The 16,253-nt window shown below is 39.5% G+C and overlaps 1 protein-coding gene across 1 annotated transcript in view; it reads right to left on the reverse strand.

The window, feature by feature from the left end:
* The window catches only part of RAD23B (RAD23 homolog B, nucleotide excision repair protein), a 42,304-nt gene extending 26,289 nt beyond the window's left edge, over positions 1 to 16,015 (reverse strand). The window contains exon 1 of the mRNA XM_059411129.1: positions 15,934 to 16,015. Coding sequence (XP_059267112.1) covers positions 15,934 to 15,999 — 66 coding nt within the window. The 5' untranslated portion in view covers positions 16,000 to 16,015. The remainder of the gene's footprint in view (positions 1 to 15,933) is intronic.
* Between the last annotated feature and the right edge of the window lie 238 nt (positions 16,016 to 16,253).

A 16,253-nucleotide genomic window follows, 5' to 3' on the forward strand; every position in this document is an offset into this window, starting at 1 on the left:
TCACTTTAACAGTGGGATACGTTTCATTACAATCATACCCAAGGGGGCTTCATAAAGACCAATTAGTAAAACATAATTTCTGGGGATGGGTGTGAACATCTGTGTTTTCTTTAAAGCTTTACAGGTGGTTCCAAAGTTCAGCCTTGGCTGAGGACCACTGTACCACTTAAATGATCTTAAAAAGTAGCTTAGTTTCTCTCATCATTCTCATCTACAAAGAGGGACTGAAATAGATAATCTTTACGGTCTCTTTAATTCCTAAAATTACTGACAACAGGCTCATTATCAAGTATTTTGAAAATGAGTCCAATCAATTTCTGAAACTGACCAGAAAGCAGGGTGGCAGAGGAATAAAAGAGGCAAGAAGACATAATGGAACTAGTTTCATTACTTTAAAGGTACAAGAATCAAGATGGAAAATTCTATTCCTTTTATTTCCCAGAATACTTCTAAAAATTGTCTAAGTTGATAGTTCTGAGCTTTAGGTGAAAGACTGCCAGATAGGGATACAAAGAGAGAGAACTAGTTTCATTAAAGACACAAGAATCAAAGGGGAAAATTCCATTTCCTTCAATTTCCCACAATACTTCTGAAAATTGTCTAAGTTGAATAGTTCTGAGCTTTAGATGAAAAACCGTCTGTCTGAGATATAAAGAGGGACCTTCTCTGTACAATTAAAAAGCAACAGTGTATCTTCCAAAAGGAAAAAAAGACAATAATGCTTATACAGCTTTAAGTACATTGACGTACACAATTTCACATAATGCTCAAAACTCTGGGACAAATGGGAATATCATCCACTCAATGTTACAGATGAGAAGAAGAGAGTTTAAATCTCCTCCCCACGTCACACAGCTACTACTTAGTAGCTGAAACCCAAAACACCTTTCTGACTTCAAGCTTTAAAGTAGAGTATTTTGCACACACCATAAAAATTACCCTTGCTGTACTGATCTTCCTGAAATGAGTCATCAGCATCACCAGAGCAGAAATCCATCACAATATAAGCCTAGTACTTTTATTGTTCTGAATTTCAAAGGTTAAATGAACACAAGTAACAACTTAAATAAAAAAAAAAAAAAAACCTCAGAGAATCTGATTTTAACATCAGTAAACTCAGGCTATAAAATTCCATGGCCTTATTCAATTTCATATACTGTTCTTTATCAGATGATAAACACTGCTATGTGTGCTTCAGAATAAAAAAGTACAAAGACTTTACAACTCCAATAACTCTACAGTTGGTCCTTGCTTTAAATTAATGACCATAGTTCTGGTTTTACCTATACATTCAGCTAGCACTTCATGATAAGAGCAGGAAATAAAATATACTATCCAAATTTCTAAAACAAAGTATGTTTTTAAAAAAGATTTTATTTATTTATTTGACAGAGAGACACAGAGAGAGAGAGAGAACACAAACAGGGAGAGTGGGAAAGGGAGAAGCAGGCTTCCCGGTGAACAGGGAGCCTAACGTATGGCTAGATCCCAGGACACAGTGATCATGACCTGAGCCAAAGGCAGACGGTGAAGATTGAGTTACCCAGGGAAAGATCATTTCGTTAAAACCCCTGCACTGATATGGATGCTAAGGCCTAGAGAATTCTAGGTGTGTGGTCAGGGAGCCAAAAAGGTTTGTAAGACCTTATCAGGTGGTCTGTGGGGTCAAAAGACATCATTTGCCTTTTTCCATTCTAGTTTTCTCACAAGTATATTAATATACTTGAGTTTTCCAGAAGTTACAAAGCATGTAATACCAAAAAGACTGAATGCAGAAGCAGATGAAAAGCCATCTACCTTCTATTAAGCCAAACATTAAAGAGTTTTGGGAGTGCCTGGCTGGTTCATTTGGTAGAGTATATGACTCTTGATCTTAGGGCTGTGAGTTCAAGCCCCACACTGAGTGTGGAGCCTACTTTAAAAAGAAATAGAAATGACAGGAAATGAACTTTACTAATACACAGCACTAAGCAAATTAGTGTTTTCCCATATTGTGGTGAGTTTGAGACCCACGCTGGGAGTGAAGCCTACTTAAAAAAAAAAAAAAAAAAAAAAGTTTTGTAAAACAATATCTTCTCATTACTTTTTTTTTTGTTATTGTTTTGGAAATGAACTTTTCACATAAAAATATAACATTTATTGCATTATCTTTAAATGAAAATTTAAAATATTTCTCAGTTTAATTTCTAATATGGTAAACACAAGCACAACGACAAAAGTTATTTTGGAGTCCTCAAGAAATTCTGAGTGTAAAGGGTCTTGGAAAAAAAAAAACTTTGAGAACTGCTATCTTACATGCTAAATGACTTGCTAGAAAAGACAGCCTTGAACAATTCCTGGTGTTAAGTGTGAGGAGATACACTCTCAGAAAGAGTATCAAACAATGAAGTATTTAAGGGCAACACACCAAAGGTCAACATTTTTCAGGGGTTGGCCACTCACTCCAGCATTACCACTTCTGGTTAAGTATCACAGAAAACAACTGAACTAGACTTTAGAACCAGGTGCACTGACCTGTCCAAAATTTTGGCATTGTTCCTAACCTTAACACAATGATCTTTACATACTTAAAAAATGAAACCAAACAGAACATGATCTTTACCTTCAATCTACTTAAGTCATTACCTACAGGACACAAGCTGAATTTTGTCATTCCAAAACTGTCCCCATCTTTGAAATTATAAGCACCAAATCACCTTTTCCTATCAGCTCTCAATAACCGTTCACTACACCTGCTCTTGCATCTCATTAAGACTCTGGTCTCCAGAGCCCCTATTTTCATCGTGATCTTTACTGCCAGCACTATTCAGCACATACAAGCAATGCCACTGTTTCTATTGCTTTTCTTCCTATTGTCAGACCTTCGTGTCTTTCTGCTGCTTCTGCCAGGCAAAGCTCCTTATCTGGACCAACACAACTGATTTCATTTCTATCAGTACTTAATGTAAAATTTAGTTCAACCACTCTGTGCTATCTCCTACCTTACTTAGCTAATAAATTTTACTTTTAACTATCCAACCCCTACCTTTCCATTTATATCCAGTCTTCTAAATGCTATAGAAAATGAAAGATAACTAAATCCTCTGTTCTTCTGGTTCTCCTCCATTCTCCCAAGAGGTATTTCAAACCTGCAGTCTTCTCTAAATTTGATTCCCAACACTACCCTCCTCCCCACAGATGACCATCTTCTACTTCATTCAAAACATAGCAGATGTCAGAGGAAATCACCTTCCACTTTCTGCCACCAAAGGGATATACTTTTTTCTTTTTATTTTTTTTGCATCCAGATCCACCTAATTTCCTTCTCACTTATCAAGTGAAAGAGGCATCCCTCTCTTTCAAACCTAATTCTTTCCGCCTCTCCCCTGTTCTCCTTCCAGTGTTCTTCAGTACCTTGCTAGATTTATTGTTTCCTATCCTCCCCCAGCTGTATTTTCAACCTCTCCCTCAAAGCCAGTTCATTTCCATTCAAACAGACCCAATTTTCTATCCTCTTAAAAACAAAACAAAAACTTCCCAACTCCTCATATCTCTTGGTAGCTATACTCTCCTCCCCTTAGTCTCAGGCATTTTTCAAAAAATTAACTACACACACTGTAGTACTTACTCTTAACACCACACCTATTATTCAACCATATAGTGCTGACAGAAAAATGGACTTTATTCTCCTTCTGCTGCATATCTTCTCCCTATCCCCACAATTTCATAAAACTCTTCTTTCCAGTATCACTAAATTCAGCAAAAATCATAACCAGTCATTTCTTAGTCCTTCCCTACCTTACTTGTCACATTAAACAATACTGACCTGTCCCTCAGGTTCACACTGCCCTCCTGCTGCACCCATAAAGCTATACCTTCTGGATTTCCTCCTTTCTGTTCACTGCTTTGTGAAATCATCTCCCTTGGCTAGCCCTTTAAGTGCAGCTTAGTGTTATACCCAAGGCTGCCTTTTTGTTCTATATAAAGTTCCCACATAATCCATCTCCTTTAGTTTTAATAACCATCCAGGTGTCACTTAGCCCTCTCCTTAACTTTAGCCATGCATACCTAAGTCTCTACTCAACACCTGTACTGGAATCCCGCAGGCATTTCAACCATAATACATTTGCTGAAAGATAGTCTATATACTATTAGGCTAAATCCTAACCTGATCAAATTGAACACACTTTAAAACAGCTTATAAAGAAAGGTCTTCTTTCTGGATGTGGCAAAAAAAGAAGAGGTAGCACCTCTGCACATGGCTTTTCTTGGGAAAGTTATGACCAGCAACGGATGCAGCTATGACTCCTTTAACTGTGCTGAGCCCCATGCCAGTGCTACTTCATTAAGTAGTAAACAGGATGGATCAAGAATTGATCACCACGGTCCCAGTAAATAACCAAGGCTATCCTTTCATTTTGCTGTTTATTCCCCCCTAAGAATGAGTTTATCATCAACCCAACCATCAATAGAGCACTGTTAACAATCAAGAATCAAACATTTTTCCTAGTCGCATACTCCTCTTATGAAAGAAGTGCATTTTAAAGAAAAACATACTCTTGGGAACCTGGGTGGCTCAGTTGGTTAAGCAACTGCCTTCGGCTCAGGTCATGGTCTTGGAATCCCAGGGCCACATCAGGCTCCCTGCTTGATGCGGAATCTGCTCCTGCTCCTCCCTCTGATCCTCCCCCGCTCATGCTCTCTCTTTCTCTGTCTGTCTCATTCTCTCTCAAATAAAAATAAAATCTTAAAAAAAAAAAAAAAAGAAAGAAAAACATACTCTTTATCTAACATTAAACACAGTTGACCTGGCTCCCCCCGACAGAAGGGAGACAACCGTAGTAATAGTAACAGTGTATTAGAAGCGCCAACACAACAGCTCAGCAGTTAACCTTTTTCATCCCATTCCCATGAGATGCTTGTCTCTTCACATTCCTCACACCACATCATTCATCCAGTGGTTCCAAATTACATCTAATTATTTCCCAGTGTGAATATTACATTGCATTCCCTGGCACTACCCTAGTTCAGGCCCATAACCATTAATAGTCTTTTCCATTCGACAAACTTAAGATATCAAAATAATGTCTTACAAATTCTATCCCCACCATAGTAACATGATGTTTTGCACCTCAGCCTTCTTACACAGCACTTCCACACGAGACTTCTAGGACTACAGCGTGTTGATTTGGTTCGCAACTGAATATTCATATGATAAGCCAGCTTCCTAACTGTTACAGTGTATTTTCCTTATTTCTGCTATAATTGTGTTGTTACTTACTACTGTTGTAAGTAGAAAAAAAAAAAAAAAAAAAAAATTTATGCAAGCTTTAATGGGTAGCCCTGAAATACAGAGGCTGAATGAGTAACAGCTCATGGGTGCTATGTACTTACCACATGTCTGGCAGTATATGAAGAGCTTCACAAAATTTAACTCATTTAATCTGTGCTACATCTCTTATTTGAATCCTGGCTAGTTACTCATGTGGAAGTTGATATTTGTGAGCACTGATGCAGGCAATTCTGAAGCAAACTGACGCCTTTGATACAGTAATTCTACATCTAGAAATCAATGCTAAAGACATGTTCACACAAATACTTCAAAGATACATGAACAAAATATGTGTACCACACTACTGTTTGTAATACTGAAAGCCCTAAACATTCAATGGTAAAACAGATTATTGTACACACATTCATTTCAATACAATGCAATACAAGAACCATCACCACACATGCAAGATATTCACTGAATGCGTGTACATAAGAATAAATGACACATTTATAATTATCTTTCAGGGGCAAAAGCTGGTTGATTTTTAAAAAAACATAGTGTAGTTATGTTTATGTGTTACATGTACATAAAAAAATGTCTAGCAGCATATGGAGTCCATAGTGGTTATTTGGACCAGGAACATAAAAGCCTTCCACTCTTCTAAACACTTACTAACTATAATAAGCCTGGATTATTTTAGTAATTTAAGAGAAAATTTAAAAAGTTTAAAAGCAAAGAAAAAAAAATCACTGCATCCTCCCTCCAACCATTGCTTACTAACACTTATACTTACTTATACAAGAGTGCATTACAATTCTGAGAGGAATCTTCATTAGAAAAGAAAAGTCTGAGGTGCCTGGCTGGCTCAGTTGGTAGAGCATGCAACCTCTGATCTCAGGGTCCTGAGTTTGAGCCCCATGCTGGGCACAGAGGTTATTTAAAAAAGAAAAGAGAAAGTCTAATACCTAGCTAAATTTTGAAAAACAAAAGAGCAACCAAAGTTTGGCAATTAACCATTAGCAAAAGGGGAGTCCTAAGCAAAAGGATTTCACAGATTTACACTGTGGGCAATGCCTTTTTTTTTTTTTTTTTAAGATTTTATGTATGTATTTGTCAGAGAGAGCGCTCGAGCACAGGAAGAGTGGCAGGCAGAGGCAGAGGGAGAAGCAGGCTCCCTGCCAAGCGAGGAGTCCCATGTGGGACTTGATCCCAAAACGCTGGGATCATGACCCAGCCTAGCCACCCAGGCGTCCCCCCCCCACTTCTTTTTTTTTTTAATTCTTTGGGTGGTATCCTTCCATATGAGAAAGTTGCAGGCACCAAGGAGTATTTCCTGGATTCCTCCTACTCCTCATGATGAGCCTACTCCTCAACTAGGCTCCTGCTAATTCTAAAAATAGAACTGACTATAAAGAATCAGCTGATTTTAGTGAAACAGGAAAAACCTTCCCACTAGAAACAAGGAATAAAAGAATGTAGCAGAAGAGATTTTTTTTATTACTGAGAGTACAGTATTAATAATGTGAATAGACAAGTAAATAAAAGCCATCAATTCTCAAATTATGATTATGATCTAAAAGGCTATGATTTTAAAATATAATTTGGGGGATGTGTGGGTGGCTCCGCTGAGGTCATGATTCCTGCCTCAGTGTCTCTGAAGCAGGGAGCTTGCTTCTCCAGCACCCTCTGTGCCAACCCCCACCATTGATGTTTCTCTCTGTTCTAATAAATAAATAATCTTTGAAAAAATGTAATTTGAAATCCAGAATCTATCTATCCTACAGAAACTATGATATTTAGGCTCCTAAGCTGAACTATTCATGCCAATTTAATATATATTAAAATATATTCTTAACAGTATGATTTCAACAAGATTAAAACAGACACAGATTTTGAAAACTAAGTAGAAAAGTAGGTATCTCAAGATACCTATAACTTTTAAAGTTTCTATATAGGCAGAGAAAGGATCTTACACACTACAAAAAAGCCACCCACCTAGTTCAACCAACTAGGTTCAACCAACTCCCAAGAGGGAGTGACACATTAATTTTTATCTACTTGTTGAAGTATTTAGGATCTGCTCATATATATTAGTCATTTGTAGCCAGTCTACTTCCTCTGCTAGACAAGGTTTATATAATGTTTAAAGGGTTTATAAAGTTCACTGTTACAAAATTAGCTCTTGGAGACACTACATAAGGATTTACACAAACTTACAGGAACAGATGGTGTGATGTCCTTCAGCAGCATTCTGTGCTGTGACAGGTTCAAATTTAGCACATTTCTTTCCAAAAGTAACAAATTTTATACATTACCTATCAAATATCTCATAATTTCTAAAAAAAAAAAAAAAAAAGGTAGAACACCACTCTTAAAAACTGAAATTGCTGATTATATCAAGTTGACACAATGAGAGAATACCACATCCATATAATCCTTTTTAAGAAAAGATAGTGAAAGCATTGATCAAAATAACAGAATCGACGAAAGAGCGGGATTTGTTTTTTAAAAATTGGCATACATTTATTTTTATTCACTAAAAAGTTTCAGATCCATGATCTCATTTGATTTTCGTATCAATTCTAAAAGGCAGGCAAGTATTTTACTACTGAGAAAAGAGATTTAAGAGCTCAAGGACATAGGACAAATCCAAAATGGGCAAAAAAACTCAGCCCTCAGCAGTAGTACAATGTATCTGAAAGAGAGCAAGATGTAAAAACAAGTAAAGAGTCAACAGCTACCCTTAAGTTGCTATGAAGAGCAGCAGGGAATGGGATATGGAGCAGCCAAAAGGGATATGGAGACAAGTGAGAGTTTTTTAAGATGGAGAAAATGTCTGAATATTCTAGAATGGAAAAATGAACGAGGCAAAAGAGAAAAGAAGAGATGGATTGAGGTCCTTCACAGATGACCACATACAAGGTACAGTGGCAAAGGAGAGGGACCAGCCTTAGTACCACCCAAATAGATACCAAACCCCAACTAAAGGAGAATAGAGGAAGTAGGTAGTTGTGGTAGGACTCTGCAAAAGTTCTGTCCCAACTGCTTCTATATTCTCAATAAAATCTAAAATCTCAATAAAATCTAAAAGCTAGGGTTATCGGCTGAAAATAAGGACAGTGGAAGAGTGAATGGACTGACTAGTGTACTAGTGAAGTACACCTAACAGGCAATACAAAGTGCCCAATTAATGTTCAGTTTTTTGTGTTTTTTTTTGTTTTTAATTAAAGATTTTATTTATTTATTTGACAGACAGAGATCACAAGTAGGCAGAGAGGCAGGCAGGGAGAGAGAGGAGGAAGCAGGCTCTCCAAGGAGCAGAGAGCCTGATGTGGGGCTCCATCCCAGGACCCTGGGATCATGACCTGAGCCGAAGGCAGAGGCTTTAACCCACTGAGCCACCCAGGTGCCCCTAATGTTCAGGAGTTTTAAGTGAGACAAATCAATGTGGGTATGTGTTTGTCTTCTAGCTACATAGTGCATGCACAAACAAAACTGAATTTAGTCACATTTGGGGTTTTCCAAGCTAAAACAATGAAGTGAGAGTGGGACCACATTGTCAAGCGTGGTCACGGTTTTATGTGTATGCTCTGAAACTCATAAAACCTTCCAAACAACCATATGAGGTTGGTAGTTCCAGTGGCAATATCCTCATTTTAGGATGAGCAGACAGGCACATTATTGGGTAACTTGCTCAAGGTGACAGAACAAGTGCTATAGCCAGAACTGAAAACTCAGAAAGCCTACTATGCTGACCCTTGCAAGAGAGTAATTATATAATTATCATCACTGACCCTGTTTTAGCTATGTAAGAGTGGAAGCAATAACATAAAGGGAGGGCCAGCAAAAAAAAAAAAAAAAAAAAAAAAAAAGGGCGGATCAAATGAACTCTAGGTCTCAATACAATTGGAACCAGAAGGTAAAGCAGGATACTAATAACAGATTACTGGGAACGGGGGAATAGCTACAGTTACTGGTAATAAGATCTAGTTACCAGTCACGGAGTGAGTAACTGAGGTAGCACAGAAGGAAGAACACTGGATGAGAGATTAAGTAGAACGCAAGGCCTGGTGTCTGAGCAAGACCATCTTTCATAGATAATGAAACTACCAAAGCCACTAAATGGATGATGGCAGCAAGTTACTAGTCACATTGGCATTCATTTCTTCTTTTGAAAATATACACTACTACATTATTTTCCACAATTCTGGTGTGGATGTCTTTTTTAAACAATGTCTATCACATGCTGTGAAGCTCAGAATTGTGATCATTTTCACATGTTTTTAACACAGAGATAAAAACAGCTACATCAGGGGAAATGACAATGTCAAGATAACTAATACAAGTTCATAATTCTATCTGCATTTCCTCATCTCCCATTCATTCCTCAGTCCATTCAAACACAAATTTTGGCTCCAACATTCCATGGAGATTACTTGTCAGGGTAACCAATAATCTCCAAGTTGTCAAAACCAAAGGGTATGTCTCTTGAATTCTCAAGCAGCAGACACATTTGATCCTTTCCTTCTCCTTGAAACGTTTTCTTTTCTTGGATTCTTTCGACTTCAAAGATTGTTCCTTGACTGACCTCTTTTACTCAATCTCCACATGAAATCTCCAAATCCAGGCTTCAACCCGAGGCCCCATCCTATTACCTAGGTACATCCTCAGCATGGTTCTTCAATTCTAGTAGAATACAATTACATATAGTGGGTAATTTAGGGTTCAAATTACACAAGCAATGGACACTGAAAAAGACTGCTAAATGATCTCATCCCAACCCATGGATTGAAGTCAACCACAAATGCTGCCTATTGTCAGGGCTCTATCTCCAACCCAAACTTCTCTTTGGAATAGAGATTCGTAAGAAATCTACTTGCTATCTTTACTTCAAAGTTCAGTAGGCATTTTAGACTTAAATCTCGGGTTCCCACTGCAACCCCAAACCTGCTCCCTTCCCAGCTGCCTACATCTCAGGAAAGACCACAAGTATTCACGTAACTTATACAATCAAAATCCAGGCTTAATCTTCAATTTCTCAATTTTCCCCACTCCAACCCAACAAATTCTCTCAACCCTACCTTCCCAAACACATCTCAAATCCATCCATTTTTCTTCCTACCTGTCTGTGGCTCCTACTTCCCTCGTTAGGCCCTGAATGTTTACGACTACTACGCAAGCCTAACTTGTCTCCCTACTATCCCTCTTGCTCATCCTACTACCCCATTTCCCAACCAGCAAAGTAACCTTTAAAATCATAAAAAAAAATTTCTCTTATGCTTAAAATTCCCAAAGGCTTCCTATTTTACCTTGAAAATCCCCCAGCTTACTATAAAGTCCTTATAGGCTCTGGCCCCTCGCCTAACTCTGATCTATTACTTCTCTATTACTTCCAGACTCTTAAAGGTCTTTCCCTACAGAAAACACTCATCCCCATCTGAGTACTTATTATTATTCAGATATCAGTTTAAATGTCACTGTATTCAAAGAGCCCTTCAATGACTAGTCAATTTAAAAGTAGCCACCCAGTCATACACTATCACATTACCTCACCCTATTTCAATTCTCTACATAGCTCTTAGCATTATCTGGTTATTAAAATTTGTTTTTTTAACGGGTTTATTCCACTGTAATATATGCACTATGATAGTAGGACTGACTGTTTAGTAAGTACTCAACAAACATTAAATAAATGAATCAACATGCAAATACTGAGGATCACTAAAAGAATGTATTAAATTAATTCAGAAGGTATTTATTAAATGCCACTATGGGCTAGGTATAGGAAGAAAAAAAGTCTGGAAGAAACCATACCTGATCTCCCAGGTACTTCCTGTGTTATGTTTTACCAATATGCCAAGAAACCTTAATTTCATGTATGTGATACAGTTTTTCAGATTTACTTTTTTATTTTAAAGAGAGAACATCTCGGGGCACCTGGGTGGCTCAGAGAGTTAAGCCTCTGCCTTCGGCTCAGGTCATGATCTTAGGGTCCTGGGATTGAGCCCCGCATCAGGCTCTCTGCTCAGCGGGGAGCCTGTTCCCTCCACCCCCCCCCCCGCCTCTCTGACTACTTGTGATCTCTCTCTCTCTCTATGTCAAATAAATAAATAAAATCTTAAAAAAAAAAAAAATAGAGAGAGCATCTCAAGCAGACACCCTGCTGAGCACAGTGCCCAACATGGGGCTCCATCCCGGATCCTGAGATCATGACCTGAGCCAAAACCAAGAGTCAGACCCTCAACTGACTGGGCCATCCAGGGGCTCCCTCCCCTGTGATATAGTATTTTTATACATTTGTTACTGTTAATATATTAACAATCTAGGAAACTTCTATAATAAAGTATTATCTCCAGCACAACTATATTAATATACAATAAACCACAATAGGAACAAACTGCTAATAAATGATGGCTAATAAATACCATATACAGAAAAGTACTAAACAATATTTTGCAGCATAAACACCAATACTATACAAATAAATCAAAAAGCAAGGGAATTCTTTACACAATACTGTGTGGTACATTAAACATGCTATCAATAATAATTAAAACTATATCTCTACAGTTCTTTTATCCAAAACTTCCAACATATACATACAACAGCTTTGATGTCATTTATGTACTATTATAACTGCATTTCAGCTTGTTCATTTAAAATCTAATCTCAAACTTACTTTTTTTTCCACTTAATGAAAGCACACAACAGTGACAAGGGTTAGCATATTGAAGAATTAAATCTTAATATCACACTTTTTCTTGTCACTATTACTAGTGATACAATAAAATCTGCAATGTATTACAATCATGTCAGTTTTTGTTAATATACCTGTTCTTTTTTTTTTTTAAAGATTTTATTTATTTATTTGACAGACATAGATCACAAGTAGGCAGAGAGGCAGGCAGAGAGAGAGGAGGAAGCAGGCTCCCCGCTGAGCAGAGAGCCCGATGCGGGGGTCGATCCCAGGACCCTGAGACCATGACCTGAGCCAAAGGCAGAGGCTTTAACCCACTGAGCCACCCAGGCGCCCCAATATACCTGTTCTTAACTAATGGTTGAAGTAACCACAAAACAAAACAAAACGACTTTTGATTTGAGCTTTAAGAAAAACTATGAACTCCATTTTCCTCTGTATGTCCATCCATCACATCATCAACTTTCAAATTTTTAAAAATTTTATACATGTAGCAGTCTATTAGATATCAGAATGCTTTATATAGATTAAATCTGTTTCTTTTACAGTAAATATCTTTAAAATAAAACTTCACACAATTAAGAATATTCTCTTTTAGCAATGGTCTTCCCATCCAAACTTCTCATTTTGTTTCTGTACTGTTTGACTATAAGAGGAGGCAGATTACTTACTATAGTAAAAACTTGCAATGATTACACTAAAGGCAGTGCACGGGAATGGTCAAGTAAATAACCCAGAATGGTTAGCAAGTGTTAAGAAAATTTTGGCAGCTGTAAAAGGGGGAGAGGACTTTTCAGCATTCAAAAACTAAAGCTAATGGGGCACCTGGGTGGCTCAGTGGGTTAGGGCCTCTGCCTTCGGCTCAGGTCATGGTCCCAGGGTCCTGGGATCGAGCCCCACATCGGGCTCTCTGCTTGGCGGGGAGCCTGCTTCCTCCCTCTCTCTCTGCCTGCCTCTCTGCCTACTTGTGATCTGTGTCAAATAAACAAATAAAAAAAATCTCAAAAAAAAAAAAAAAAAAACTAAAGCTAATACAAACAATATAAAAACAAATTCCATTGCTTTCCCCACTTTGTACATCTACTCTATAGCTTTTGAGCTACTAGGTCATGAAGGCTCCAGGCTCCCAAAAGACCCACCACAGTCCACATGTGCCTGTACTCCAGTGCTGACACTCAAACCACCAAACATATACATGTTCAACAAATGAATCATTCCCATGATTCCTCTTATCTCAGTCTTGTCTTGCATTCATTTTTGTTCTGCTCATCTCAAGTTCAGAGTTTCTGTACTGGCAACTTCAAGCTTACTTAATTTTCTTACTTCTAGGTAAAAATCAAACAAGGACAAATCTTTGAGTAGCCAAAATCAAGGTCTCTGAGAGCAAAAACTCTTCATTTTATGTGGATCTCCCTACCGGTCTCACTAAAATCCTATTTTCTCCTCCTTTATTTTAGACCTATTTCTAATAACCTTGGTTACCTAGTTTTCAAAACAAATTAGAAACAGGACACTTAGAGCTTCCTTATATTATTACAACTTTCACTGTTTCTTTTCTTACAGGAATTTTACCTAAATAATGTATCAAAAATAGGTATTAAAAAAAACCCACTATAAACATTTCTGAAATTTAAGTTCATTAAAATGAAATCCTACAACAATGGGGGGCTTGGCTAGCTCAGCGAGTGGAGCACCGATTCTTGGTCTCAGAGTTTTATGTTTGAGCTTCACATTGTGTGTAGACATTACTTAAAAATAAAGCTTTAAAAGAAAAAAAAAAAAAGAAATCCTACACGTCATTTAATGTAAATGTTCTACACACCACTGATTAAATGTATTCATTTCTTGCTCCAGATTAACAATGTTAGTTTTTATGTTTATATAAACAAAACAAAAATATATTTAAACAAATAGGAACAAAAAGCTGAAGCCACTCTCTGTAACAATGGTCCTTCTGAAAATACACTTTTAGAAGAATACTTATAAATCATATAACTCAAGCCATTCCTTGGAAGTAAACTGGTAAATAGTTAATATAGTGAGGAGCATATACAAAAACAATATTGGCTCTAAGATGCACAAAGTGCAGAAAGAGCTATTCAAATATCAAAGAACATTCAGTGGAGCTGTAGAAAAGTTACTGTATAACTTCAATACACCCACAGGTATTTACAAAAACCTCCTTTAGGTTTCAATAATTCTGGAGTTAATTCTGAATATTGTAAGCTGGTAAAGTTCCTGCTGCACCAATATTACTGCAAAGAACCAAAATCAAATAGACATTTTATAAAAAGTTTTGTCTGAAAACATTATACAGCTGCACTTTAAACTTTCATCCTTTAACTTATTAGTACACACTCAGCAATAAAGAAAAATTCAAGAAAAATTTGACTTCTATTACTCACATCAATCCAGAGGGCGTCAGTTTCTAATCTATAATTGCTATCTCCTGTACCTTTAAGAATTTAATCACAAAGTATACTTTTACATATTCTTGCAATAAAATTATTTTGTGCCACAGTTCTAAAAAGATTGAACTATGTTTCTTAAATAACTGAAGAGGTGCAAAACTTCAGATTAAATGAGACAGGTAAAACATATAACTATATCCTCACCCAAAGGTATCCGTTACAGATTTCATTTACTGACCACCAATTAAACGCCATTTAATAACCTCACATCTCCGAAAGGCAGGTACATAGCAAATAAGACAGAAGCACAAATGGAACTGATCTAACAGCCAGACCCTGACCTTCACCAAAACCAGAGTCAACTATTTTTTAAAATACAGATGGGTAGAAAGCAGCTGGTTTAAACTAAACATGACAGTCTTAATGATGTACAGAAGCACAATTCCAAAACAACAGCAAATTCACACCGGTGGCATATTTAGATTCTTGGCATAAAGCTGTACTGACTTCAACACTGTGGCTCTTTTTGCAGTCACAAATACAGAAGATGGCACGAGAATCTACCACGTGGACTTCTGCAGTGTTCGAGGGTTTAACTGCAGAAAGATCCAAAGTTTTAATTTTCTTCTTCTTCTTCTTTTTTTTTCCTACCTTGATATGCTATTATTTGAGAGCTGGGAGAAGAGTGCAAGGTTTCCCGTACCTACATTACAAGACTTCTAACGCAAGAGGAGTCAATCTGGAAGTGAGTTTGAGCCTGGATGTGAAACAAAAAAATCTTCACCACCAAAGAGGCCTGGAAGTGCAATCTACGTATGGGTGTGGGCTCGGTGGCGGGAGAACTGAGGCTACAGGATTCAAGATAGTATATGCCAATAAAAGGGTCGCCAGTTCTGGGGAGGAGGGGGCAAATGATTCATTTTCAACACTCCTCTCCACTCACCTTTCCCGCTGCGGCTGACGGAACCTGATACCTTTTTTTAAAGCTCATTCTCTCCAGTTACCACCTCCCAGACTTCAGCGCCTAACCGGGTCCACGCAGGAGTAGTGACGACGCCTACATCTCCCTCCCGCACCTAAGGACCCGGAGAGGCCGACTCCATCACCGAGGAAGCCTTGACCTCCCCCTCCCCCTCCGGTCCCACTACTGAGAGCTTCCCAGGCCCAAGCCTGCGGTGCCCCGCGGCCGTGTGCTCCACGCCATATGCCACCAGGGCTTCGGCGTCCAGCCACTGCTTCCCCTTACTCCTGCCACAAAGCCTGCGGCCAACTCCGAAAGCTCAGGTGGGCCGTACACCGCCGGGGCCGGGACCCCGGGCCCTGCCCAGGGCTAGCAGGCCTTATCCAGCGCCCGGGGCCCGAGCCCCAGGCTCGCCGCACACTCCCGGGTCTGCTGAGAGGGCTTTCCCCGCTCGGCTGCGCTGCGGGGCCCCGCTCCGGGTTGAGGCCCCCGCCGGGCGCACAGAACCGCCGCGCCGCCCCCCGCCCAGGCCCGACGGGGTCCTCGCGCTCCCCGCGGCCCGCGCGCGGCCGCCCCCGCCCTGCCCGGGCACGCTCCCCGCGGCTCGCACCGTCTCGTCGGGGTCGATGTCGATCTTGAAGGTCTGCTGCTGGAGGGTCTTCAGGGTGACCAGCATGGTGCCGGCGCGCAGCTCCGCTGCCGGGCCTGCTCCGGGTGCTGGCCGCTGGGCGGGGTCTGTGGCCTGGCGGGGCCCCGGGGTCGCCCGCGCTCCTCGCGCACTCGGGAGGAAGGCGGTGGGGGTGGGGGCTTGTCACATTCGCCCTGCGGAGCGGCCTGTCCCCCAGCCCTGGGCCCGGGCCGCGCCGCTACCTCCGCGACTGCGGCCTTCCTCACGAGTTCTGGCCGCCGTGCTTCCTCACGCTCCCGGCG

The sequence above is a fragment of the Mustela nigripes genome, chromosome 9 (assembly GCF_022355385.1).
Source record: "Mustela nigripes isolate SB6536 chromosome 9, MUSNIG.SB6536, whole genome shotgun sequence".
In the NCBI taxonomy this organism is placed as follows: domain Eukaryota; kingdom Metazoa; phylum Chordata; class Mammalia; order Carnivora; family Mustelidae; genus Mustela; species Mustela nigripes.